Source organism: Mustelus asterias, chromosome 10 (genome assembly GCF_964213995.1).
Source record: "Mustelus asterias chromosome 10, sMusAst1.hap1.1, whole genome shotgun sequence".
In the NCBI taxonomy this organism is placed as follows: domain Eukaryota; kingdom Metazoa; phylum Chordata; class Chondrichthyes; order Carcharhiniformes; family Triakidae; genus Mustelus; species Mustelus asterias.
This window is the reverse complement of record NC_135810.1, coordinates 81,905,889-81,931,820: the sequence shown is the minus strand read 5'-3', so window position 1 is coordinate 81,931,820 and position 25,932 is coordinate 81,905,889. Positions and strand designations below refer to the sequence as shown.

The 25,932-nt window shown below is 44.8% G+C and overlaps 1 protein-coding gene across 2 annotated transcripts in view; it reads left to right on the top strand.

Annotated features, from left to right (window-relative positions):
- The window catches only part of msantd4 (Myb/SANT-like DNA-binding domain containing 4 with coiled-coils), a 74,254-nt gene extending 54,352 nt beyond the window's left edge, over positions 1-19,902 (top strand). For both annotated transcript variants that reach the window (XM_078222032.1, XM_078222033.1), the window contains exons 2-3: positions 11,742-12,210; positions 15,592-19,902. In XM_078222032.1, coding sequence (XP_078078158.1) covers positions 11,743-12,210; positions 15,592-16,191 — 1,068 coding nt within the window. In that variant the 5' untranslated portion in view covers position 11,742 and the 3' untranslated portion in view covers positions 16,192-19,902. The remainder of the gene's footprint in view (positions 1-11,741; positions 12,211-15,591) is intronic.
- Positions 19,903-25,932: the final 6,030 nt, after the last annotated feature.

Here is a 25,932-nt window from a genome sequence, read left to right as displayed (position 1 = left end):
TGTCCCTTTGAGCTGAATCCTCAGTGTGACCTGTCCCTTTGAGCTGTGTCCACAGTGTCACTTGTCCCTTTTAGCTGAATTCTTGGTGTGACCCGTCTCTTTGAGCTGAATCCTCAGTGTGACCTGTCCCTTTCAGCTAAATCCTCCGTATGACCTTTCCCTTTGAGCTGAATCCTGGCAGTGTGACCTGTCCCTTTGATCTGAATCCTGGCAGTGCAACCTGTCCCTTTGAGCTGAATCCTTAGTATGACCTGTCCATTTGCGCTGAATCCTGGCAGTGTGACCTGTCCATTTGAGCAGAATCCTCAGTGTGACCTGTCCCTTTGAGCTGAATCCTCAGTGTGACCTTTTGATTTGAGCTGAATCCTCAGTGTGACCTGTCCCTTTGAGCTGAATCCTCAGGGTGACCTGTCCATTTGAGCTGAATCCTGGCAGTGTGACCTGTCCATTTGAGCTGAATCCTGGCAGTGTGACCTGTCCCTTTGAGCTGAATCCACAGTGTCTCTTGTCCCTTTTAGCTGAATCCTCCGTATGACCTGTCCCTTTGAGCTGAATCCTCAGTGTGACCTGTGCCCTTGAGCTGTATCCTGGCAGTGTTCCCTGTCCCTTTGAGCTGAATCCTCAGTGTGTGACCTTTTGCTTTGAGCTGAACCCTCAGTGTGACCTGGCCCTTTGAGTTCAATCCTCCGTGTGACCTGTCCCTTTGAGCTGAATCCTCAGGATGACCTGTCCCTTTGAGCTGAATCCTCAGTGTGACCTGTCTCGCGGAGCTGATTCCTGGCAGTGTGACCTGTCCCTTTGAGCTGAATCCTGGCAGTGTGACCTGTCCCTTTGAGCCGAATCCTCAGTGTGACCTGTCCCTTTGAGCTGAATCCTCAGTGTAACCTGTGCCTTTGAGTTGAATCCTCGGTGTAACCTGTGCCTTTGAGCTGAATCCTCGGTGTGACCTTTCCCTTTGAGCTGAATCCGCAGTGTGACCTGTCCGTTTGGGATTAATCCTCAGTGTGACCTGTCCTTTTGAGATGAATCCTCGGTGTGACCTGTACCTTTGTGCTGAATTCTCACTGTGACTTGTGCCATTGAGCTGTATCCTGGCAGTGTTACCTGTCCCTTTTGAGCTGAATCCTCAGTGTGTGACCCATACCTTTGAGCTGAATCCTCAGTGTGACCTTTTGCTTTGAGCTGAATCCTCAGTGTGAGCTGTCCCTTTGAGCTGATTCCTCAGTGTGACCTGTCCCTTTGAACTGAATCCTAGCAGTGTGACCTGTCTCTTTGAGCTGAATCCTCGGTGTGACCTGAACCTTTGAGCTGAATCCTCGGTGTGACCTGTCCCTTTGAGCTGAATCCTCAGTGTGACCGGTCCCTTTGAGCTGAATCCTCAGTGTGACCTGTCCCTTTGAGTTGAATCCTCAGCGTGTGACCTCTCCCTTTGAGCTGAATCCTCAGTGTTACCTTTTGCTTTGAGCTGAATCCTGGCATTGTGACCTGTCCCTTTGAGCTGATCCTGGGTGTTTGGACTGTCCCTTTGAGCTGAATCCTCAGTGTGACCTGTCCCTTTGAGCTGTATCCACAGTGTCACTTGTCCCTTTTAGCTGAATTCTTAGTATGACCTGTCCCTTTGAGCTGAATCCTCAGTGTGACCTGTCCCTTTCAGCTAAATCCTCCGTATGACCTTTCCCTTTGAGCTGAATCCTGGCAGTGTGACCTGTCCCTTTGAGCTGAATCCTGGCAGTGCAACCTGTCCCTTTGAGCTGAATCCTGGCAGTGTGACCTGTCCATTTGAGCTGAATCCTCAGTGTGACCTTTTGATTTGAGCAGAATCCTCAGTGTGACCTGTCCCTTTGAGCTGAATCCTCAGTGTGACCTTTTGATTTGAGCAGAATCCTCAGTGTGACCTGTCCCTTTGAGCTGAATCCTCAGTGTAACCTGTCCCTTTGAGCTGAATCCTCGGTGTAACCTGTGCCTTTGAGCTGAATCCTCGGTGTGACCTTTCCCTTTGAGCTGAATCCTCGGTGTGACCTTTCCCTTTGAGCTGAATCCTCAGTGTGACCTGTCCGTTTGAGATGAATCCTCAGTGTGACCTGTCCTTTTGAGATGAATCCTCGGTGTGACCTGTCCCTTTGAGCTGAATTCTCAGTGTGACTTGTGCCATTGAGCTGTATCCTGGCAGTGTTACCTGTCCCTTTTGAGCTGAATCCTCAGTGTGTGACCCATATCTTTGAGCTGAATCCTCAGTGTGACCTCTTGCTTTGCGCTGAATCCTCAGTGCGAGCTGTCCCTTTGAGCTGAATCCTCAGTGTGACCTTTTGTTTTGAGCTGAATCCTCAGTGTGACCTGTCCCATTGAGCTGAATCCTGGCAGTGTGACCTGTCCCATTGAGCTGAATCCTGGCAGTGTGACCTGTCCCTTTTGAGCTGAATCCTCAGCGTGACCTGTCCCTTTTGAGCTGAATCCTCAGTGTGACCTATCCCTTTGAGCTGAATCCTGGCAGTGTGACCTATCCCTTTGAGCCGAATCCTCAGTGTGACCTGTCCCTTTGAGCTGAATCCACAGTGTGACCTACCCCTTTGAGCTGAATCCTGGTAGTGTGACCTGTCCCTTTGAGCTGAATCCTGGCAGTTTGACCTGTCCATTTGAGCCGAATCCTCGGTGTGACCTGTCCCTTTGAGCTGGATCCTCGGTGTGACCTGTCCCTTTGAGTTGAATCCTCAGTGTTACCTTTTGCTTTGAGCTGAATCCTGGCATTGTGACCTGTCCCTTTGAGCTGATCCTGGGTGTTTGGTCTGTCCCTTTGAGCTGAATCCTCAGTGTGACCTGTCCCTTTGAGCTGTATCCACAGTGTCACTTGTCCCTTTTAGCTGAATTCTTGGTGTGACCTGTCCCTTTGAGCTGAATCCTCAGTGTGACCTGTCCCTTTCAGCTAAATCCTCCGTATGACCTTTCCCTTTGAGCTGAATCCTGGCAGTGTGACCTGTCCCTTTGAGCTGAATCCTGGCAGTGCAACCTGTCCCTTTGAGCTGGATCCTCAGTGTGACCTGTTCCTTTGAGCTGAATCCTGGCAGTGTGACCTGTCCATTTGAGCAGAATCCTCAGTGTGACCTGTCCCTTTGAGCTGAATCCTCAGTGTGACCTTTTGATTTGAGCTGAATCCTCAGTGTGACCTGTCCATTTGAGCTGAATCCTGGCAGTGTGACCTGTCCATTTGAGCTGAATCCTGGCAGTGTGACCTGTCCCTTTGAGCTGAATCCACAGTGTCTCTTGTCCCTTTTAGCTGAATCCTCCGTATGACCTGTCCCTTTGAGCTGAATCCTCAGTGTGACCTGTGCCCTTGAGCTGTATCCTGGCAGTGTTCCCTGTCCCTTTGAGCTGAATCCTCAGTGTGTGACCTTTTGCTTTGAGCTGAACCTTTGAGCTGTGACCTGGCCCTTTGAGTTCAATCCTCAGTGTTACCTTTTGCTTTGAGCTGAATCCTGGCATTGTGACCTGTCCCTTTGAGCTGATCCTGGGTGTTTGGTCTGTCCCTTTGAGCTGAATCCTCAGTGTGACCTGTCCCTTTGAGCTGTGTCCACAGTGTCACTTGTCCCTTTTAGCTGAATTCTTGGTGTGACCCGTCTCTTTGAGCTGAATCCTCAGTGTGATCTGTCCCTTTCAGCTAAATCCTCCGTATGACCTTTCCCTTTGAGCTGAATCCTGGCAGTGTGACCTGTCCCTTTGATCTGAATCCTGGCAGTGCAACCTGTCCCTTTGAGCTGAGTCCTTAGTATGACCTGTCCATTTGCGCTGAATCCTGGCAGTGTGACCTGTCCATTTGAGCAGAATCCTCAGTGTGACCTGTCCCTTTGAGCTGAATCCTCAGTGTGACCTTTTGATTTGAGCTGAATCCTCAGTGTGACCTGTCCCTTTGAGCTGAATCCTCAGGGTGACCTGTCCATTTGAGCTGAATCCTGGCAGTGTGACCTGTCCCTTTGAGCTGAATCCACAGTGTCTCTTGTCCCTTTTAGCTGAATCCTCCGTATGACCTGTCCCTTTGAGCTGAATCCTCAGTGTGACCTGTGCCCTTGAGCTGTATCCTGGCAGTGTTCCCTGTCCCTTTGAGCTGAATCCTCAGTGTGTGACCTTTTGCTTTGAGCTGAACCCTCAGTGTGACCTGGCCCTTTGAGTTCAATCCTCCGTGTGACCTGTCCCTTTGAGCTGAATCCTCAGGATGACCTGTCCCTTTGAGCTGAATCCTCAGTGTGACCTGTCTCGCGGAGCTGATTCCTGGCAGTGTGACCTGTCCCTTTGAGCTGAATCCTGGCAGTGTGACCTGTCCCTTTGAGCCGAATCCTCAGTGTGACCTGTCCCTTTGAGCTGAATCCTCAGTGTAACCTGTGCCTTTGAGTTGAATCCTCGGTGTAACCTGTGCCTTTGAGCTGAATCCTCGGTGTGACCTTTCCCTTTGAGCTGAATCCGCAGTGTGACCTGTCCGTTTGGGATTAATCCTCAGTGTGACCTGTCCTTTTGAGATGAATCCTCGGTGTGACCTGTACCTTTGTGCTGAATTCTCAGTGTGACTTGTGCCATTGAGCTGTATCCTGGCAGTGTTACCTGTCCCTTTTGAGCTGAATCCTCAGTGTGTGACCCATACCTTTGAGCTGAATCCTCAGTGTGACCTTTTGCTTTGAGCTGAATCCTCAGTGTGAGCTGTCCCTTTGAGCTGATTCCTCAGTGTGACCTGTCCCTTTGAACTGAATCCTAGCAGTGTGACCTGTCTCTTTGAGCTGAATCCTCGGTGTGACCTGAACCTTTGAGCTGAATCCTCAGTGTGACCTGTCCCTTTGAGCTGAATCCTCAGTGTGACCGGTCCCTTTGAGCTGAATCCTCAGTGTGACCTGTCCCTTTGAGTTGAATCCTCAGTGTGTGACCTCTTCCTTTGAGCTGAATCCTCAGTGTTACCTTTTGCTTTGAGCTGAATCCTGGCATTGTGACCTGTCCCTTTGAGCTGATCCTGGGTGTTTGGACTGTCCCTTTGAGCTGAATCCTCAGTGTGACCTGTCCCTTTGAGCTGTATCCACAATGTCACTTGTCCCTTTTAGCTGAATTCTTAGTATGACCTGTCCCTTTGAGCTGAATCCTCAGTGTGACCTGTCCCTTTCAGCTAAATCCTCCGTATGACCTTTCCCTTTGAGCTGAATCCTGGCAGTGTGACCTGTCCCTTTGAGCTGAATCCTGGCAGTGCAACCTGTCCCTTTGAGCTGAATCCTGGCAGTGTGACCTGTCCATTTGAGCTGAATCCTCAGTGTGACCTTTTGATTTGAGCAGAATCCTCAGTGTGACCTGTCCCTTTGAGCTGAATCCTCAGTGTGACCTTTTGATTTGAGCAGAATCCTCAGTGTGACCTGTCCCTTTGAGCTGAATCCTCAGTGTAACCTGTCCCTTTGAGCTGAATCCTCGGTGTAACCTGTGCCTTTGAGCTGAATCCTCGGTGTGACCTTTCCCTTTGAGCTGAATCCTCGGTGTGACCTTTCCCTTTGAGCTGAATCCTCAGTGTGACCTGTCCGTTTGAGATGAATCCTCAGTGTGACCTGTCCTTTTGAGATGAATCCTCGGTGTGACCTGTCCCTTTGAGCTGAATTCTCAGTGTGACTTGTGCCATTGAGCTGTATCCTGGCAGTGTTACCTGTCCCTTTTGAGCTGAATCCTCAGTGTGTGACCCATATCTTTGAGCTGAATCCTCAGTGTGACCTCTTGCTTTGCGCTGAATCCTCAGTGCGAGCTGTCCCTTTGAGCTGAATCCTCAGTGTGACCTTTTGTTTTGAGCTGAATCCTCAGTGTGACCTGTCCCATTGAGCTGAATCCTGGCAGTGTGACCTGTCCCATTGAGCTGAATCCTGGCAGTGTGACCTGTCCCTTTGAGCTGAATCCTCAGCGTGACCTGTCCCTTTTGAGCTGAATCCTCAGTGTGACCTATCCCTTTGAGCTGAATCCTGGCAGTGTGACCTATCCCTTTGAGCCGAATCCTCAGTGTGACCTGTCCCTTTGAGCTGAATCCACAGTGTGACCTACCCCTTTGAGCTGAATCCTGGTAGTGTGACCTGTCCCTTTGAGCTGAATCCTGGCAGTTTGACCTGTCCATTTGAGCCGAATCCTCGGTGTGACCTGTCCCTTTGAGCTGGATCCTCGGTGTGACCTGTCCCTTTGAGTTGAATCCTCAGTGTTACCTTTTGCTTTGAGCTGAATCCTGGCATTGTGACCTGTCCCTTTGAGCTGATCCTGGGTGTTTGGTCTGTCCCTTTGAGCTGAATCCTCAGTGTGACCTGTCCCTTTGAGCTGTATCCACAGTGTCACTTGTCCCTTTTAGCTGAATTCTTGGTGTGACCTGTCCCTTTGAGCTGAATCCTCAGTGTGACCTGTCCCTTTCAGCTAAATCCTCCGTATGACCTTTCCCTTTGAGCTGAATCCTGGCAGTGTGACCTGTCCCTTTGAGCTGAATCCTGGCAGTGCAACCTGTCCCTTTGAGCTGGATCCTCAGTGTGACCTGTTCCTTTGAGCTGAATCCTGGCAGTGTGACCTGTCCATTTGAGCAGAATCCTCAGTGTGACCTGTCCCTTTGAGCTGAATCCTCAGTGTGACCTTTTGATTTGAGCTGAATCCTCAGTGTGACCTGTCCATTTGAGCTGAATCCTGGCAGTGTGACCTGTCCATTTGAGCTGAATCCTGGCAGTGTGACCTGTCCCTTTGAGCTGAATCCACAGTGTCTCTTGTCCCTTTTAGCTGAATCCTCCGTATGACCTGTCCCTTTGAGCTGAATCCTCAGTGTGACCTGTGCCCTTGAGCTGTATCCTGGCAGTGTTCCCTGTCCCTTTGAGCTGAATCCTCAGTGTGTGACCTTTTGCTTTGAGCTGAACCTTTGAGCTGTGACCTGGCCCTTTGAGTTTAATCCTCAGTGTGACCTGTCCCTTTGAGCTGAATCCTCAGGGTGACCTGTCCCTTTGAGCTGAATCCTGGCAGTGTGACCTGTCCCTTTGAGCCGAATCCTCAGTGTGACCTGTCCCTTTGAGCTGAATCCTCAGTGTAAACTGTGCCTTTGAGTTGAATCCTCGGTGTAACCTGTGCCTTTGAGCTGAATCCTCGGTGTGACCTTTCCCTTTGAGCTGAATCCTCAGTGTGATCTGTCCGTTTGAGATGAATCCTCAGTGTGACCTGTCCTTTTGAGATGAATCCTCGGTGTGACCTGTCCCTTTGAGCTGAATTCTCAGTGTGACTTGTGCCATTGAGCTGTATCCTGGCAGTGTTACCTGTCCCTTTTGAGCTGAATCCTCAGTGTGTGACCCATACCTTTGAGCTGAATCCTCAGTGTGACCTTTTGCTTTGAGCTGAATCCTCAGTGTGAGCTGTCCCTTTGAGCTGAATCCTCAGTGTGAGCTGTCCCTTTGAGTTTAATCCTCATTATGACCTGTACCTTTGAGCTGAATCCTCAGTGCGACCTGTCCCATTGAGCTGAATCCTCAGTGTGACCTTTTGTTTTGAGCTGAATCCTCAGTGTGACCTGTCCCTTTGAGCTGATTCCTCAGTGTGACCTGTCCCTTTGAACTGAATCCTGGCAGTGTGACCTGTCTCTTTGAGCTGAATCCTCGGTGTGACCTGTCCCTTTGAGCTGAATCCTCAGTGTGACCTGTCCCTTTGAGCTGAATCCTCAGTGTGACCTCTCCCTTTGAGCTGAATCCTCAGTGTGTGACCTCTCCCTTTGAGCTGAATCCTCAGTGTTACCTTTTGCTTTGAGCTGAATCCTGGCATTGTGACCTGTCCCTTTGAGCTGATCCTGGGTGTTTGGACAGTCCCTTTGAGCTGAATCCTCAGTGTGACCTGTCCCTTTGAGCTATATCCACAGTGTGACCTGTCCATTTGAGCTGAATCCTGGCAGTGTGACCTGTCCCTTTGAGCTGAATCCACAGTGTCTCTTGTCCCTTTCAGCTGAATCCTCCGTATGACCTCTCCCTTTGAGCTGAATCCTCAGTGTGACCTGTCCCTTTGAGCTGAATCCTCAGTGTGACCTGTGCCCTTGAGCTGTATCCTGGCATTGTTACCTGTCCCTTTGAGCTGAATCCTCAGTGTGTGACCTTTTGCTTTGAGCTGAACCCTCAGTGTGACCTGTCCCTTTGAGCTGAATCCTCAGGGTGACCTGTCCCATTGAGCTGAATCCTGGCAGTGTGACCTGTCCCATTGAGCTGAATCCTGGCAGTGTGACCTGTCCCTTTGAGCTGAATCCTCAGCGTGACCTGTCCCTTTGAGCTGAATCCTCAGTGTGACCTATCCCTTTGAGCTGAATCCTGGCAGTGTGACCTATCCCTTTGAGCCGAATCCTCAGTGTGACCTGTCTCTTTGAGCTGAATCCACAGTGTGACCTATCCCTTTGAGCTGAATCCTGGCAGTGTGACCTGTCCCTTTGAGCTGAATCCTCAGTGTGACCTGTCCCTTTGAGCTGAATCCTGGCAGTGTGACCTGTCCCTTTGAGCTGAATCCTCAGTGTGACTTGTTCCTTTGAGTTGAATCTGCATTATGACCTGTCCCTGTGAGCTGAATCGTCAGTGTGACCTGTCCCTTTGAGCTGAATCCTTTCAGTGTGACCTGTCCCATTGAACTGAATCCTGGCAGTTTGACCTGTCCATTTGAGCCGAATCCTCGGTGTGACCTGTCCCTTTGAGCTGTATCCTCAGTGTGACCTGTCCCTTTGAGCTGTATCCTCTGTGTGACCTGTCCCTTTGTGTTGAATCCTCAGTGTGTGACCTCTCCCTTTAAACTGAATCCTCAGTGTGACCTCTCCCTTTGAGCTGAATCCTCAGTGTGTGACCTCTCCCTTTGAGTTGAATCCTCAGTGTGACCTTTTGCTTTGAGCTGAATCCTGGCATTGTGACCTGTCCCTTTGAGCTGAATCCTCAGTGTGACCTGTCCCTTTGAGCTGAATCCTCAGTGTGACCTATCCCTTTGAGCTGAATCCTGGCAGTGTGACCTGTCCCTTTGAGCCGAATCCTCAGTGTGACCTGTCCCTTTGAGCTGAATCCTCAGTCTGACTTGTCCCTTTGAGCTCAATCCTGGCAGTGTGAACTGTCCCTTTGAGCTGAATCCTGGCAGTGTGACCTGTCCCTTTGAGCTGAATCCTCAGTGTGACTTGTTCCTTTGAGTTGAATCCGCATTATGACCTGTCCCTGTGAGCTGAATCCTTTCAGTGTGACCTGCCCATTTGAACTGAATCCTGGCAGTTTGACCTGTCCATTTGAGCTGAATCCTCGGTGTGACCTGTGCCTTTGAGCTGAATCCTCAGTGTGACCTGTCACTTTGAGCTGAATCCTCGGTGTGACCTGTCCCTTTGAGTTGAATCCTCAGTGTGTGACCTCTCCCTTTGAGCTGAATCCTCAGTGTGTGACCTCTCCCTTTGAGTTGAATCCTCAGTGTGACCTTTTGCTTTGAGCTGAATCCTGGCATTGTGACCTGTCCCTTTGAGCTGAATCCTCTGTGTGACCTGTCCGTTTGAGATGAATCCTCGGTGTGACCTGTCCCTTTGAGCTGAATCCTGGCAGTGTGACCTGTCCCTTTGAGCTGAATCCTCTGTGTGACCTGTCCCTTTGAGCTGAATCCTGGCAGTGTGACCTGTCCCTTTGAGCTGAATCCTCTGTGTGACCTGTCCCTTTGAGCTGAATCCTGGCAGTGTGACCTGTCCCTTTGAGCTGAATCCTCTGTGTGACCTGTCCATTTGAGCTGAATCCTGGCAGTGTGACCTGTCCATTTGAGCTGAATCCTGGCAGTTTGACCTGTCCCTTTGAGCTGAATCCTGAGTGTGACCTATGTGTCCTCTCCCTTTTGAGCTGATGATTACACGTGTCCTCCTTTATTTAATGGTTGAACTTTGAATCTTTCAGGCAGTTGTGATGTGGTCGCTGGGTCGATAATGCTTTTCCCAAAAGGTGGAAATCCACTGTCGTTCATACATAATCTGAAAGAAAAGGATAGTTTATTGCTCCAGAGCTATCTTTCATCTGATGCCGTTTGGTTCATTTAACTGTATTTTCCTTTCAACGGTTGTGCCATATTCCTTCTTCAGTTAGTTTTATTAATCACCTGTGTCTCTGGTGCACAATGGCCAAAATGAATCAAGTTGACGTATAAGACTGACTCGTGTACTACATCCCTTGGAACTATATAATGGTATCTGCAATGTGTATTTGATTTGATTTATTATTGGCACATGTATTAGCATACAGTGAAAAGTATTATTTCTTGCATGCTACGCAGACAAAGCATAGCGTACATGGAGTAGGAAAGGAGAGGGTGAAGAATGTAGTGTTACAGTCATAGCCAGGGTGTAGAGAAAGACTAACTTAATGCGAGGGAGATCCATTTGAAAGTCTGATGGCAGCAGGGAAGAAGCTGTTCTTGAGTTGGTTGGTATGTGACCTCAGGCCTTTGTATCTTTTGCCCGAGGGTAGAAGGTAGAAGAGAGAATGTCTGAGGTGCGTGGGGTGCTTAATTATACTGGCTGCTTTTCCGAGGCAGCGGGAATTGTAGATATTGTCAATGAGTGGGAGGCTGGTTTGAGTGATGGACTGGGCTTCGTTCACGATCCCTTATTGTTTCTTGCGGTCTTGGACAGAGCAGGAGCCATACCAAGCTGCAATACAATGAGAAAGAATGCTTTCTATGGTGCATCTGTAAAAGTTGGTGAGAGTTGTAGCAGACATGCCAAATTTCCATATTCTTCTGAGAAAATAGACAAGTTGGTGGGCTTTCTTAACTATAGCACCAGCATGGAGGGACCAGGAAAGGTTATTGGTGATCTGGACACCTAAAAATCTGAAGCTCTCAACCATTTCTACTTCGTCCCTATTGATGTAGACAGGGGCATGTTCTCCTCTACACTTCCTGAAGTCGATGACAATCTCCTTCATTTTGTTGACATTGAGGCAGAGATTATTGTCGTCACACATTGTGAGGTAAAATTTGGGTTGAACGGGACAAAGCACTGGTGCAGGCTTCAGTGCTTGTCGTGAATGTCTGGCATGGTTGAACAATGTTAATGTTGACCAACATTAGCTTCAAGCTCAACGGACAGATAAGGATATTGAGAATGCTGGAGGGCAAAGCATATAAGTGATCCTGATATTTGTCAATGTTGAGTGAAGTGTTGGATTATGCATGGCTTGTTGAACAATGCGATAGGCTCACATTGGTGGAGATGGGTCCGGATTACACCTTGCTGTGTTTTTTGATGAATTGATGCATGGCACTGAGTGGGGGGCGGTTGGGGGGGGGGGGGTGGGGGGGGGCGATGTTAGTGTAGAAGTTACATAGCACGAGTATAGGACAGACTCCGTGGATCAGTTGTTTGTTACCTTTTCTTTTTCATATGCTTCAATAGAACAGGGATTTGAAGAAGTCCAGTCTTGAGATGTTAGAGTTCAGTCTTGATGTTGGAAATGAGCTCAGGTTCAGGCAGCATGGCAAGGTTATGCATTTCTTGAATGGCACACAGGACGGTTGATATATTCCTGGTCAGAGACACAGAATTGCTGCAGATAGCTGGGAAAATCTAACACTGATGTTCACGTTTCATAAAGTTGATCGACATTTTGTAAAACTTGTTTCCCAAATCTGTAAGATTGTTTCACTTGCACAAGTCTTCATGGCCTCTGTACAGAGCCTTAAGAATTAAAAGAAATATATTGATTGATACAATAAGATGATCTGTTTTCCAAATCTATTTTTAGAATGAAACAGTTCAAGAGGAAGAGAAAAAGCAATTTTACAATGAAAGAAACTGAAACCTTGTTGAAGGAAGTGGAGGACCGAAGAGATATAATTTATACCCAGCAACATGATGCAATAACCAATGAGTTAAAATGGATGGCTTGGAAAGAGATAGCAGAAAAAGTCAGTGCGGCAAGTGGTGGTGAACAGCGCACTGCATATGAAGTGAAGAAGAAATATACTGATTTAAAGTGTTACCTGAAGAAAAGAGGGGAATGCTTGGACAGGATGGAAGCCATGATGAGTGGCTGTAGTCCTACTTCACTGCATGGTTTTAACCACAGTGCTGTCAATGGCGAAACATCTTGTAAGTTTGAAGATTCATTGTTGATTGATGATCCCAATAGACCTCTTTGTGTAGTTAAAGTAGAAGATGGTGATGATCACGGAGAAGAAGAGGAGGAGGAACAGGGACTGCAAAATACAGAGGTTTGGTCATTCATTATTTGAGAACGATCTAAGATCAGAAATTAAGGTGATTAGGTTTCTGGCAAATGTGTTCTGTTCCCCAGCATTGTCGAGAAGAATCATTCGTAGCAAGTTCTGTGATACAAAGATTCGATCACCGTTAATGTTGCACTCACTTATGAGCATGGAAGTGCTCTAGAGCAGAGCTTCTAGAACAGAATTCCAGAGCAGAGCTGGCCACACATTCATCAGCAACATGGAGGTGTGCTAGTAATTCACAACCTAGAAGCGCCGTCCTTCTATCTGCTCCTTGCATTCTTCCCCATTTCTTTAATCTTCATCAGAAAGATTTAGTGCAGAGGAAACACCCAACCCATGCTCCTTGTGTTAGCTTTACAATTTAAAGTCATACGCAATGATTTTCATATATATATAGCATGCTTAATGCTCTGGGGGTTTTACACTGAGGTGAGGAAGTGGGTACATAGCCAAAGGAGGGCTGACTAAAAGCTTGCCCATGGAAATAAATTTTAAAGAGGTTGCTAAAAGAGGGGTGGAAGATTTAGTGGGGCAATTCTAGGGTACAGAGCCTAGATGTCTACATACTTGGCTTGTATTCCCTTGAGTTTAGAAGATAGGGGGCTAATCTAATTTTCATGTTTAAGGTGATAAAGTGATTCAATAAGATAGATACAGAGAAACTATTTCCTCTGCTGGCAAAATCCAGAAAAAAGAGGCACAATATTGCATTTAGAAGTGGACATTTAGGAATTAAATCAGGAAGCATTTTCTCACACAAATTAGTGGACATCTGGAATTCATTTTCCCTGTAGGTTGTGGATACTGGGTTGCTTAAAACTTTCAAGACTGAAGAACATCTCATTTTTATTGGGTGAAAGCACTAAGGGATATAGAACATAGGAGGCAAAGAAAGTTGAAATATAGATCAATCATGATCCATTGAATGGTGGCATGGGCTTGAGGGGCTGAATGGTCTATTTCTGTCCCTGTGTTTCTAAGTAGAATGACAAGAGCAGAAGATGCCTGGGAACACCACCAGCTGGAGATTCCCCTCCAAGTTACTGACCATCCTGACTTGGAAATATATCACCATTCTTTCACTGTTGTTGGGTCAAAATTCTGAAACTCCCTCCCTAACAGCACAGTGGGTGTACCTACACCTCAGGGACTGCAGCAGTTCAAGAAAGCAGCTCACCACTACCTTTTGAAGGGCAACCAGGGATGTGCACTGGCCCAGCCATCAACACCTACATCCCGTAAAAATGAATTTTTAAAAAAAGTAAATGGCCACTAATGATGGAGCAAAGGAAAGGGAAATGTAGTTAGAGAAACACGTTAAGGCAGAAGCAATGACCTGGTGTAGATTCCAGAGAATGATTTAATTGCGAGGCTGAGAATTTTCAATTTGGTACATTGCGGTATTAGTAGCCTATGTACATGAGCATGAAACTAGCCTAATGAACAAGTAGGACTTGGTGCAGACAGTTAAGCTTTGGATGGACAATTTCAATATCAATTACCAGTCTGAAGCTAACAACTGCAGTATCAGATTCCACCTGTCCTTTACATTGCCTGTCTCTAACTAAATTAATTGTGCAGGAGAGCATTGTGGAGCTCCTCCCCCAATGTAGAGGGGAGCATCTGCATTCTTCACTCCCCATGTTCTCACTACTATTCGCAAAGTAATGATTTTAATTTCCTTATTTATACTTTTAAATGTAAGTGTAATTTTCTTGAGTTAATGATTCAATGGAATGGGCAAATTACTGACCTGCTGCTGCATTCTAATGTTGCGCTGGAGTATTGAAAGTGCTTCAGTTTCATGCTGTAGCTCAAAAGCACCTAACATTTTAAAGTTGCTTTGCACAAAGCACAACAATTGGAGTAGTTGGCTCACACCTTGGATGGTTAGAGTTGGAGAATACATTACTTTATGGTTCTCCATTATTTTGGTTGAAAAACCAGTAAGCGCATGCTACTGAGGCCCGGCTGCTAACGTTGGCCAACTTTGCGTGTTGTCTCTCCCTACCGACACACCGCTTGCTTTGCTGCGTTCCCATCAGGAGATAAAATGTACCCTTAAGAAATTGATCTTTTCAGTAGTATTATCTGTATTAGAAATGCCGACACTATTCTTGTCTATTAGTAGTCTCAAGCTGACATACTGCAGTTTTGAATGCATAGGAATTGTAGAATTATTTATGATAAAGAGGCAAACCAGCCATTTAGAGAGCACACACAAGGACTTGCTGTATGTGGTGTCTGCGTCTCCAAAGGAGAATTGCTGAGAATGAAAATCCCGAAGGATACAGACATTAGAAGAGGGAAATAATCAGAATGTGTTTGTTTTTGTATAAGACATATGGAACATAAAACAAAAACTTGTCAACTTTTTCTGAAATAAATTCTTTGAGAAAAGGGACCATTTAGGTGACTACTTTCAAATGGCTGTTTACAGCATGTCAGACAAGTGCAACTTGAAACAATGGCATTTTTCAAAGTTGGGTTTTATTATGCATTTCAAAAGCTTTTAATTTGTTTATGCTTAGAAGTTAAAGCCAATGCATGTTTTTTTAAAGAAAACAGGTCGCAACTTGCAGAAGCATTGAGCCACTAATCAAAAGTTCCTCATTCAGATTATCTTAGTCACAGGATCTATAAATTGCACTAAGTACTTGCTGCAGAAATATTTCCTGAAGAAGGAAGGAAGCAAGTAAAATAAACATGTAATTTTATATCTTTTGCATATTTGCGATGCAAAAAATACCATGAAATGATGGACAGTAAGGAGCTGCTTTCCCATAATCTATGCAACAAGTTATTTAGGAACCAAAATTTTTATAAATTTACTCAGTGGTAAAGGAATTGATTAATTAAGGAAATGTTCAAAAAAGCTTTGCTATCTTTGGGGAAAATCCAATATAAATTCCGTTCCAAATTCTTTTTGGGAGTGACATGCATATTTCCCCTATTTTCGCAGCCCACTCTTGGAATTGTGCAACATGTGACTCACTGTCTGCAGGATGACATGGTGGCACAGTGGTTAGTACTGTTGCCTCATAGCATCAGGGACCGGGTTCCAGCCGAGGGTGACTGTCTATGGAGTTTGCATGTTCTCCCCATGTCTGGGTGGGTTTCCTCCAGGTGCTTCGGTTTCCTCCCGCAGTCCGAAAGACATGCTGGTTTGGCGCATTGGCCATGCTCAATTCTCTGTCAGTGTACCCGAACAGGCGCAGGAGTGTGACAACTAGGGGATTTTCACAGTAACTTCATTGCAATGTTAATGTAAGCCTATTTGTGACACTAATAAATAAACTTTATTTGTGGGAACTTGTTAGCGCATATATCTAAATACATACTCTGTTTTTTTTGTTTTAACAGGTCAGAAATGTGGCAGAAGAACCCAGAGTACTTGCAAGCCCACTTCCTATTATTCGGACGCTAGAAGAGGTTGACAACTTTTCGGAGGTAGAGGGATGTTCTTCAAGCTCTGATCAACCTGCGGCAGAGAATTGCAATTCACACGCTCTCCTCTTTATAGAGAAACAGCGATTAGAGTTGGAGAAACAGCGTGTGGCCCTAGAATCTGAAAGACTACAGGTGGAGAAGGAGCGCTTGCAGATTGAAAAAGAAAAGTTGCGTTACCTGGATATTGAAAATGAACGGCTGCAGCTGGAAAAGGAACGCTTGCAGCTGGAGAAAGAACGCTTGCACATCAAGAGAGAGAAATTGAAGCTGTTGACCATACAGGCCCAAAAGTTGCCACAAGAGAAGGAATGTAACTCGCTGGCTGAAAAAACACATCTGAAATCGGTGGATATTGAAGCAGAAAAGTTGAAATTAGAAAGAGAACGTTTGCAGTTAAAGAAAGAAAGATTACAGTTTTTAAATATTGAGTCTGAGAAGCTGCAGATTGAGAAAGAACGACTGAAACTTGAATGGGAACGCTTGCAGTTGCAAAAAGATTGCCAAAAACAATGATTCCATTTAATTAATAGCATATTATTTTAAAACTTAAACAACTCTATGTCGCCCTTATTTTCAAAGTTTATCACAATATGTTGTATAAAGCTTATTATAAATGACATTCCCACAATCTATGAATGCAATTTATATATTTTTAATCTGTGCATCACAGCAGATTTTCGCAGATTTGATCGCAAACTTTACCTCGAATTCTGTCGACATTTCCAGACAGATATCTGAATGTTAACTTTTAACATGAAATTTTACCGTTAAAATTTAAACTATTTAAAAATGAGGCTGCTGCACAAGATAGAACATGTTAATTTAGATGTGAATTTTGGTTATGTATGGTTAGGTTGTGCTGTTACAAGAATTAGTGTTTCAAGGAAGAACACTTTTTAGCCCAAGAGACATCTTTTAATAATTCATGTCCAAAAGATGGTGCTGGGGAAAATAGAAATCAACAGCCTGATATTAGCAACTCTGTTAAAAAGAATTGCAGGCAAGTTATTTTTACACTGCTCATTTATACATTGTGCAATAATCTTTTTGACAGTAACTTTAAATTATAGCCCTCAAATCATGCTTCTTATTGGCATAGGTCTGTCTAGCTTTTGAATTGTTGCCTGAATCTGTTCATCTAGGCATTGTTGGCTGCATGACTCCAAGTAGCCTGTGATTCTAGATACTGCTAACATGTAAAAGACTATTATCGTAGCCTCTACTTGTTATTTTCAGGCAGCTTGCTTACTGCAGGTGTTTTTCGTTTAACCATCTTGTCCCGATAACTTGAGTGAGATTATCCAGTTAATGACAATTTCTGATGTTTTGTCAGGCTTTCTAATCCAGTTTCACTGAGAAAGCGCAGCTGATTTTAGTGAGATTTCTATCTCATCTGCACTGATTAGATTCAAGCCCAGGCCCCAGAAATGTAAGGGCTTTTAATACTCCACTGTGTTAGCTGGTTCCTGTCGCTAGGATGCAACAGCAGCAATGACAGAAACACAGAAAATACACTTTTGTTATCAATCCAGTTATATGAGATTGGAGAATTTTATTTTGAATGCCTGATGTTGCAAAATCCAATCCTTTTACGCCTTAACTGTTTTTTAACGTTGGTTTGAAACTGTGACTGACAAGGAAATTCAAGTTGTTTATTTTAAAATGTCTGCGAGAATCAAAGAGAGTTAATTTGGTGAGTAGCTGGACCATGCAGGCCAGAAAAGCCCCACTTAGCTGATTTCAGATGGGAAACAGTAGGGACACTACAAGTGGCTTCAGTGCCTGGGGGGTTAGGCTGAGAAGACTTGGCCAGTGTTCGTGCTCTGATTACTTTCCAGTCACTTCCACTGGAAAGGAAAGCATTTTGTATTTTATGTGACTGCCATGCCACAATTAATACACACAACTTCTACCTCTAATTTTGACCTTTACTTTTGTTTACATAGAAGCTTTAGCTGAAAAGAATGTGTATCTAGATATTCTTTAATGGTATTGGAATAATCCCAATTCAGTAACCAAGTGCTAGATGATTGTTAGTTTGCTGTAATTTTTAATACAGCATATTTGCACAACATCAAAATAGATGGGTGAAATTTCTGTGCATATTAGTTGAAAAATTGCACTGTGCTTTTGGTAAATTGAGGTCCCTTCTATTATAATTCATCTGTATAACTTTGGATCTGCTGCATTATTCAGCTTTTCGAATCTGGTGCTGAAAATTTTCTTGATTTGCGTTTTCAAGAACTGGACTAAGTAAATTGTCATCCTTTTTTTTCTGGTTTTCCTCCAACTATTTGGGTAGGTTCTCTTGGTTGGGAGCTATGCTGTCAAGTAGACTGGTGAAGATAATGTCTGCACCCTACAGATATGTTTCCAGATGCTTTAAATTCTGTGACCTGGATTTTGATACACTGTGATAAACATTTCTCATCCAGTGACAAATGTCTGCTGAATATATTGGAAAAGAAAACAAATAGCCAGGTCACGAGACATCAATGTTGTGTATGTATGGTTTTAGAAATGCTGTGAATTAAAATAAGTTTCACAGTGAAAAGCATTTCTACTTTCTGATCCAATTAAGTAACTTAGAAAAATATCAGAGTAACAAGTAATGTTTTTCTCCATTCAGATTGATTAGTATAGCAATCAAAAATATTTAGGGAGAACTAAGGTCAAACTAGTTTCTTTTGAATCAGTGAATATGTACTAATAATTTACTTAGATTTTTCAGGGAAACTGTTTAAATGCCAGCTTTATCGAGTACTTGTCAGGTAAATTTTCAACAAGCAGACTTGAGTCACATGAACCAGAGTGGGTTTTAGGTTCAAGTCCTGTGCAGAGTTAACTGATTACAACCATGACTGCAGTTGGAACATCTCAAGTGAACTCCATGTTCCTTGGTTGGAGGAGAAAGAAAATTTGCCCAGGTTCATTTTCCTGACTACTACTCAGTAACCCACCCTCCCCCATCTCACAATTGTGTAGCTGTCAGCTGAGGAGGGGTTACTGAGTAGTTGGGTTCACTTTGATAATCCCCCACTTCCCGGCCAGTCCCGCACCTCCCCTCCCCTTCCCCACAGCTCTCTCAAATGAAAAATGGCTACTTCATTGAAATATTGGGGGCAGCCTCTGCCTGTGGATTTCAATGTGATTTCATATATCCAGGCGATGAGGAAAGGAAATTGGGGAAAATTCTAGCCAACATGCTGAATGTTGCTCTGTCAAATGACCTCAGGGAGAGTGCAAACAATGGCCTGTGGATCACATGTGATCCTGAGCAGTCTGGTTCTTGAAACCAAAGGCAGTGCAGTTCTATTTGTTATTCACTAGCTCGACTTGTTTCATTTCTGTGGATCTGAAGGTTTGGAAAGGACTGTTCATAACACTGTAGCCTTATTGGTAAACAAATCCAAGATTGTATCCAAGATGAAATAGTATCAACAACTTGAGCTATGTTCAGATTGATATGGCCATGTATTAAACTTTAGACTTGCCTCCAAAGCTTCATGGTATGCACCCATTTGATTTGTGAACACAGAACTTGGATATCAGTGGCCTCGTAGACACAATCACTGTCTTGTAGCACATTGAGCAATACAGACAAAAACAACTGTACAATGTTCAGTAAACTGCACTGGCTTAACAGATGGGCCACTATTTTTGTTTCTTCATTCCTGTGCTTCTGATGGGAAAAGGCCACGGTTCTGTTCCTAATTGTCATCTGTATCCCCCATTGGGAAATGCGTATCTGCACTGTACTTGAGCTGAACTGTTGTACCTTCATGGTTGGAATAGCTTTCCACTACTCGCTATCTAGGTGTAAGAAAAAAAGTGTTATTTCAACTGAAATATGAAGAATGTGCACTGAGTGAAGTATTGAGGACTCCCACTGTCTGTAGACATACTGCAGTAACAGCCAGGAGAGGAGTGAAAAAAATCTACTGAGAAATTATAGTACATATTAAAATAGGATTCTGTAGTCATTGACCAGAGGAACATTTATTTGTGTGGCCTCAACAGCACAGTTCCTGTTAGACATCGTACTGTTACCTGCTATTGGTTTATTCAGAATAGTTTATTTTTTGATCCCCATTACTATTCAATCTCTTAGTTATGTATGTGTCATGTTTTCCGTGATAAAACTGTTATCCTACAGTTAGACATTTATGTAAAGGCAAAAGCTCCTTTTAGGCTAGCTTACCAAAAATAAAGTTGGCATTTTCCAAAAAAAAATCCTCTGAACAATGTGTTTTATTTTGTTTAAACTATATGGGAAGATCAAGGCTGGAATGTTAATCCTGAATCGCGGTGATATATTTACTAAAAAAAAGTTCAAACGTAATAAAAATACCTCAACTGAGGCAATCCTCATGGTAGGAAGCAACAGTTTTCTGTTTCTGTGGAGGCTGTTATGGAATGAAAATTATGGAACTGTTTTGTCATGCCTTTTCTAAAATTATGAATAGTTTTTAAATATGAATTATATATTATACTCCATTAGAATACTTAAGGATTCCCCAAGATATGGGAATTTACAGGAGACATATCAGAGAAGACTAAATAGCAAGTATCTGAATTCAATTTTCCACTTTGAAGGCTTGATGCTAAAAATGCAACATTTCTCCTGTGTAAATCCATTAACAACGAAACTGAAATGAAGAGAGTTGTATTTCAAAGCAGCTAACATTTCTGTCTCAGAATAGATTACTAAGCATAACTGTTAATGTTTATTCCCAATCAATGACTATCACATGGGAAAACAAGAATGCTTAGTAAGGACCAAACCTTTATTACATTCTTCAACATCAGTCATTTTGGGTAAGTGTATTTTGCATAAAATGGCAGGATCCAGCAGAAATCTTGGAGTGGGACTTGAACCTACAGTCTCTGACTCAGAATTGGGAATTCGAGCAACTGAGCCATGGCTGACAAGTGGTAAAGAACATTTCTTGGTAGTATACAACTTGAGTATTGCTGTCTAAGCCTTTTGCCTTACAATCGTCAGGCCAGGCATAAGAGTGATTTTGATCATTCTAATTTTTATGAGTTGTTGGTCTGTAAGGATTTTATTATTTAACCACATTTTAGAGTAAATGGTTCAGTTTCAAATTCTGTTAGTGAGATAATTGGCAGTCAGGATATTTTACAGCTGTTGTTCGTGAGAAATTATACTTAATAGTTAATTTTAAGTTGCTTAAGAATCTGTATTCAGCAGTTCTGTTTGAAGAAATGGCTGAAAAGTAGTTTGTTCTTGGAATGATGCATTGGGTGGAATTTTTCCAACCTGCCTGTGGAAAATCTGTCGGAAACCTCTGGGTTTCTGGCATCCTGGTGAAGACAGGCGGGCTGGAGAGAATGATGTTGCAGACTGCTATTCAAATATGGCACCAGGACCTTTAAACCCATCAGCTGAGGGCAACGTAAGGTTACTTTGCAGTTCTCCCAATAGCAGGTTAATGGTGGTTGGTCATCCCATTGGCAGATGGTGTGAATGCTATTTGCATGCATTTGCATCTCATGAATGCTCATTAAAACAGCTGCCCACCAGAATCCCGTCAGGTCTTCAAATCTTGTGTCACGCCACTGGGAAATTATGTCGCTGTCAAACCTCATTGCTACTGACTGTCATGCACAAGGTGCTCCTCCCTTAGCCAGAGACTTTGAGGTGAGCATAACAAAGCCTTTCTGCCATAATACTGTGCTGCTCCAGACTGCACCGTGCTGCTGGATCCATGGACCCACCAAGGTCACTGTCTCAGTTCAGTACTATGCCTGGGGTTGGGGAGTACAGAGGTCTCCTTCCCCTCCTGGTATCATACACCAGTGTCTATCTGGACCTCAGTGTCTTGTGGGACTCATGCAGCTACCGTGACAAAGGTCCATAGTTCCACCAGGTAGAGTAGGAGGTGAGGGGAAGGGAGGATGGTTGTGGTCTGACAAAGACAAGGAGGCAATGTGGAAGGAGGGCAGTGCAAGGAGTGGGGGTGTGTAGGGCAAGGGCTCACGATGTCAGGCAGAGGCAAGAAGATGGATGAAGATGAACAATGGAAGACAGAGGGAAGATCAAGGGGAGGGAAGCTGGACCTTGACAAGGGTGCATGAAAAGCTTACGGAGGGGATGAAAAGATACCTCATTGTTTCCTGGAAGGGGATGGATGAAGACACCAGATGCAGTGGCTAGAGGTCCAAGTGGAACATGGAAGCCTCACAGATGATGGGCTCAGGGGGAAGGTGGTTGAATCAAGGAACAGATTTCTTATTGAGGCTGCTAGATTTTCCCTCTGGGTTTCTGGCATCCTGGTGAAGACAGGCGGGCTGGAGAGAATGATGTTGCAGACTGCTATTTAAATATGGCACCAGGACCTTTAAACCCACCAGCTGAGGGCAAGCAGACAATTCAGCTGCCAGTCTGCCAGGAGAGTCAGAGGGGGAACTTGCCTGCACATAATTAATGAGGTTCCAAGCATGGAACGTGATGTGGGGTCCTGCCTTTCTAGTTGGTTAGGACAGGCACTGCTGGAGCCACCCGCCACCAAACTAAGGGCCCGATCTTACCATCAAGTTGCGTCCATTTTCAGGCTCTCAAACTTGATAAAGTCGGGCGTGAGGCAAGTAGCGTGATCCGTGCCTGCCTCCGCGCTGGTTCCCCCTTTACCAGGGCCCGAAAATGGCCACAATCGGGACCATGGGCTGCACACTCAACCATACTGGGACTTCCCCCTTTACCACTGCGTTGGCCCAACCAGAATTGGCGCGAAACAGACATGCTCCAGTTAGAGGAGGTAGGTGCCAAGCGTCCAACGGCTCTCTGCTTGAGACCTGGGTGGGGGGAGGGGGTCCGACAGCTCTCTGCTTGAGATCGGGAGGGGGGAAAGGGGGGGTCCGCTGCCACTCTGCCTGTGATCAGTGAGGGGGAAGGGGGGTCTGCTGCCACTCTGCCTGAGATTGGTGGGAGGGGCCCATGATTAGTCTGGGTGGCGGAGGGGGTGGGGTGAATAAGGGGGTCAGTAATGTTGTGGGGCTGGGGCAATATCTGTGGGGGCCAGGGGGAGGCATCATCCGGCCTGGGAGCAAGTGGCAAGGGAGCCACATTCATCATTTTATTTTCTCTGCGCATGCGCAGTTGGAGGCGCTGATCGGAGCTGCAGAATTTCGGGTGCATTAAGCCTCGCCCACAGGCTTCTGCAGCGCGATTTGGAATTGCTGATATTTTTTCAGGCAGAGTGCGTATGGGGGCGCCTGAGAACGGGTCTAAAATTCGGATCTGAAACACTCGCAGTTTCAAGTCCGTCCAGCATTTAGAATCAAAAAGGTAAAATAGGGCCCTAAGTCTCAAAATGGGAGAATTCTGCCTTTTTATCTTTCAACAAAACTCATGCATTGATTTAATTGATTAACTATATTTGTTGGATCGACCATTCTTCTGTTTTAGGATGGGGGCGGGCGTTCCACCAGCTCCGTTCAGTGGTGGTGGGAATCCTGATGTCCCACTGAATATGGCATCAGGGCTAAAACAGGATTCCCAATGGGTATCTAACCAACTGTCATTCACCTGGCATGGTTGGAACCTGTTGATTATGCAAAACTGCCAATTTGAATGTAATTAGCGGGCTTGTAGCCTCATTTAAAGCCCTCCCACCATTCACCCATCTCCCAGTGGAATCAGCATTAGGCGGGCTTGAGTTCAGGACATGAGTATCATGGACCTGGTGTGGTGGAACCTGAAGGGCGGGGGGGGGGGGGGGGGGGAGGCAGTCAAGGAGGTAAGTGCAATGCGCATGTGCCCCTCTGCTGCTGCCAGGCTGCAGAGGGAAGGTCCTGGAGATTGGGAGTGCTTGGGCTGAGGGCACGCTGTTGACCCCAGCACTATTCCCTAGGGTGGGCATCTTGTGGCTAAACCTTCTAGTCTACCTAGTCCTAGATCTAATCTTTCTAGCCCTGGGAAACCTTACCATCACTCTGGCATGGTAATTTCAGGCATCTCTCTGATCAAAGTCTTTATTCTGGTCTGTGGATGTGAAAACTTTGAAATGGACACGTTATTTTAATGTCCATCTCCCCCGAACACCTGGTAGGCTTTCAAATCCTAGCAGCACACCATTTAGCAGAAGGGATTCTCCTTTCTGAGAAGCTGCAGTGTGAGAAGACCACTTTCAAGTCCTCTGAATGGCAGAAGTCAGTCACCTTTTCACCAGGGAGGGAATTGTCTTCTTCCCAACTGCTCACTTCGCTCCATTCCGTAAACACAGCATTTATTTCAAGTCTCTGAGCCTTCATAGAAAGCTCAAAGCCTTTGAAATCCTTTCAAACACTTTGAAAGCAGTTCTTTCCATTCAATTTCAGTTCAGTCTTTTTAACTTACCATTGATGACAGCTTAATGGCTTTTAGACAGCATGCAGTCAGCTTTGTTTGCTGATCTTTGCCTTCATTGTTGAATGCTTCTGAATTACCCTGATTTCATAAGCGCAATGTTTACACAAAAGAGGAACTGAAAGCACTTAGCTGCTTTTGAAGTTTCCTGCATCTGTGACCATGAAATCACCACGCCAGCAGTGAACTTCAGGTTTCCCGAGACTAGAAAGGGCAATCTAGCCACTAGACCTCCATTCTGGGGAAAGAGTACCAAGGTCAACCCTTGCCCCAGGACCCTTGACTCCCCTCGGGGTCAATGTGCCAGGTTCACAAAGGTCATGACCAGCACCAAAGGTTGCCAAATGCTGATCCCACTGGGGAGGCAGGTGAATGTCAGGAGAGCTTTGAATTGGGCTTCAAGCCCGCTAATGACTTCTAAATTAACACCTTGGCATAATCATCAGATTCATGCCATCTCTGGTCGGGAACCTTATCGGGACCAGCCGGATGAATCAGAAATGCTTTGATGCCCTGCGGCAATCCCATTTTAGTCCCAACGCCCTTTTGAGCGGGCCATCGGTATCCCGCTTACTGCAAACAGGGCCGGTGAAACCGCTCCCCTTTGCTGTTATTCTGCCTTTATTATTCTACAAGTCCACATCTTGACTTTTCATCCCGTTTAATACCACAATAATTAAAGTTCAATTAAAGTTCAATCCCTTCCTATCATCTTGGCACTCATCTGTTGGTTTGAATGTTATTATTTTATGCTAGAAAATGAATTTTAATATTTTTCAAGTAGTTTTTAAAATGCAGTTTCTGTCATTTTATGTTTTATTCCTTCCTGGGCATCATTTATTGCCCATCCCTAATTGCCCTAAACCAAGTTGCTTCCTGGTCCATTTCAGAGGGCATTTAAGAGTCAACCTCATCGCTATGGATCTGGAGTCCCATGTAGGCTAGACCAAGTGAAAATAACAGATTTTCTTCCCTAAAGAACATTAATGAATTGGATGGGTTTTTACAACAATTAACAATGGTTTCATGGTCATCATTAGACTTTTAATTCCAAATTTCAATTAAATTCAAATTTTAACATCTGCTGTGGTGAGACTTGAAGCTGGGTCCCCAGAGCATTACCATGGTCTCTGGATTATTAGTCTAGCGACAATACCACTACACCACCGCCTCTCCAAATGGTACAGTTGTCAGCTTTTGTAAGGTATGATCTTTTTGTTTCACTTTTCATAACATTTGGTAATACCTAATGACCTGCAAATCACTACATTACAAGTATTGTCTTGTGCCTGGTTCCTTCTTATTGAAGTCTCACAACACCAGGTTAAAGTCCAACAGGTTTATTTGGTAGCAAATACCATAAGCTTTTGGAGCGCTGCTCCTTCATCAGATGGAGTGGAAATGTACATTTCCACTCCATCTGATGAAGGAGCAGCGCTCCGAAAGCTTATGGTATTTGCTACCAAATAAACCTGTTGGACTTTAACCTGGTGTTGTGAGACTTTTTACTGTGTTCACCCCAGTCCAACACCGGCATCTCCACATCCTTCTTATTGCCCATTCATGGCTGAACATTAGGTATAATACATTATCAATATTGGTGCCTTTATTTACATATAAGTTTCTTTATACCTCATTATATCTGCATAGTTTGCTTTTTATTACAGATAAAACTTTTTGTAGCAATTATGTTTTAATCCAGATATATTTCAGTACAATATTGTATATTAAAAAGCTCCATCTTATCCTAAAGACATTCCATCTCAAAATACATTGAAGACTCCTACATTAGGCATTTGAAATGGCAAATCCTTTTCCACAGTATGAACTTTTACCTGCAGTACTTGATACACCTGTAGGTAGTGCAGTGAATGGCACTTAAT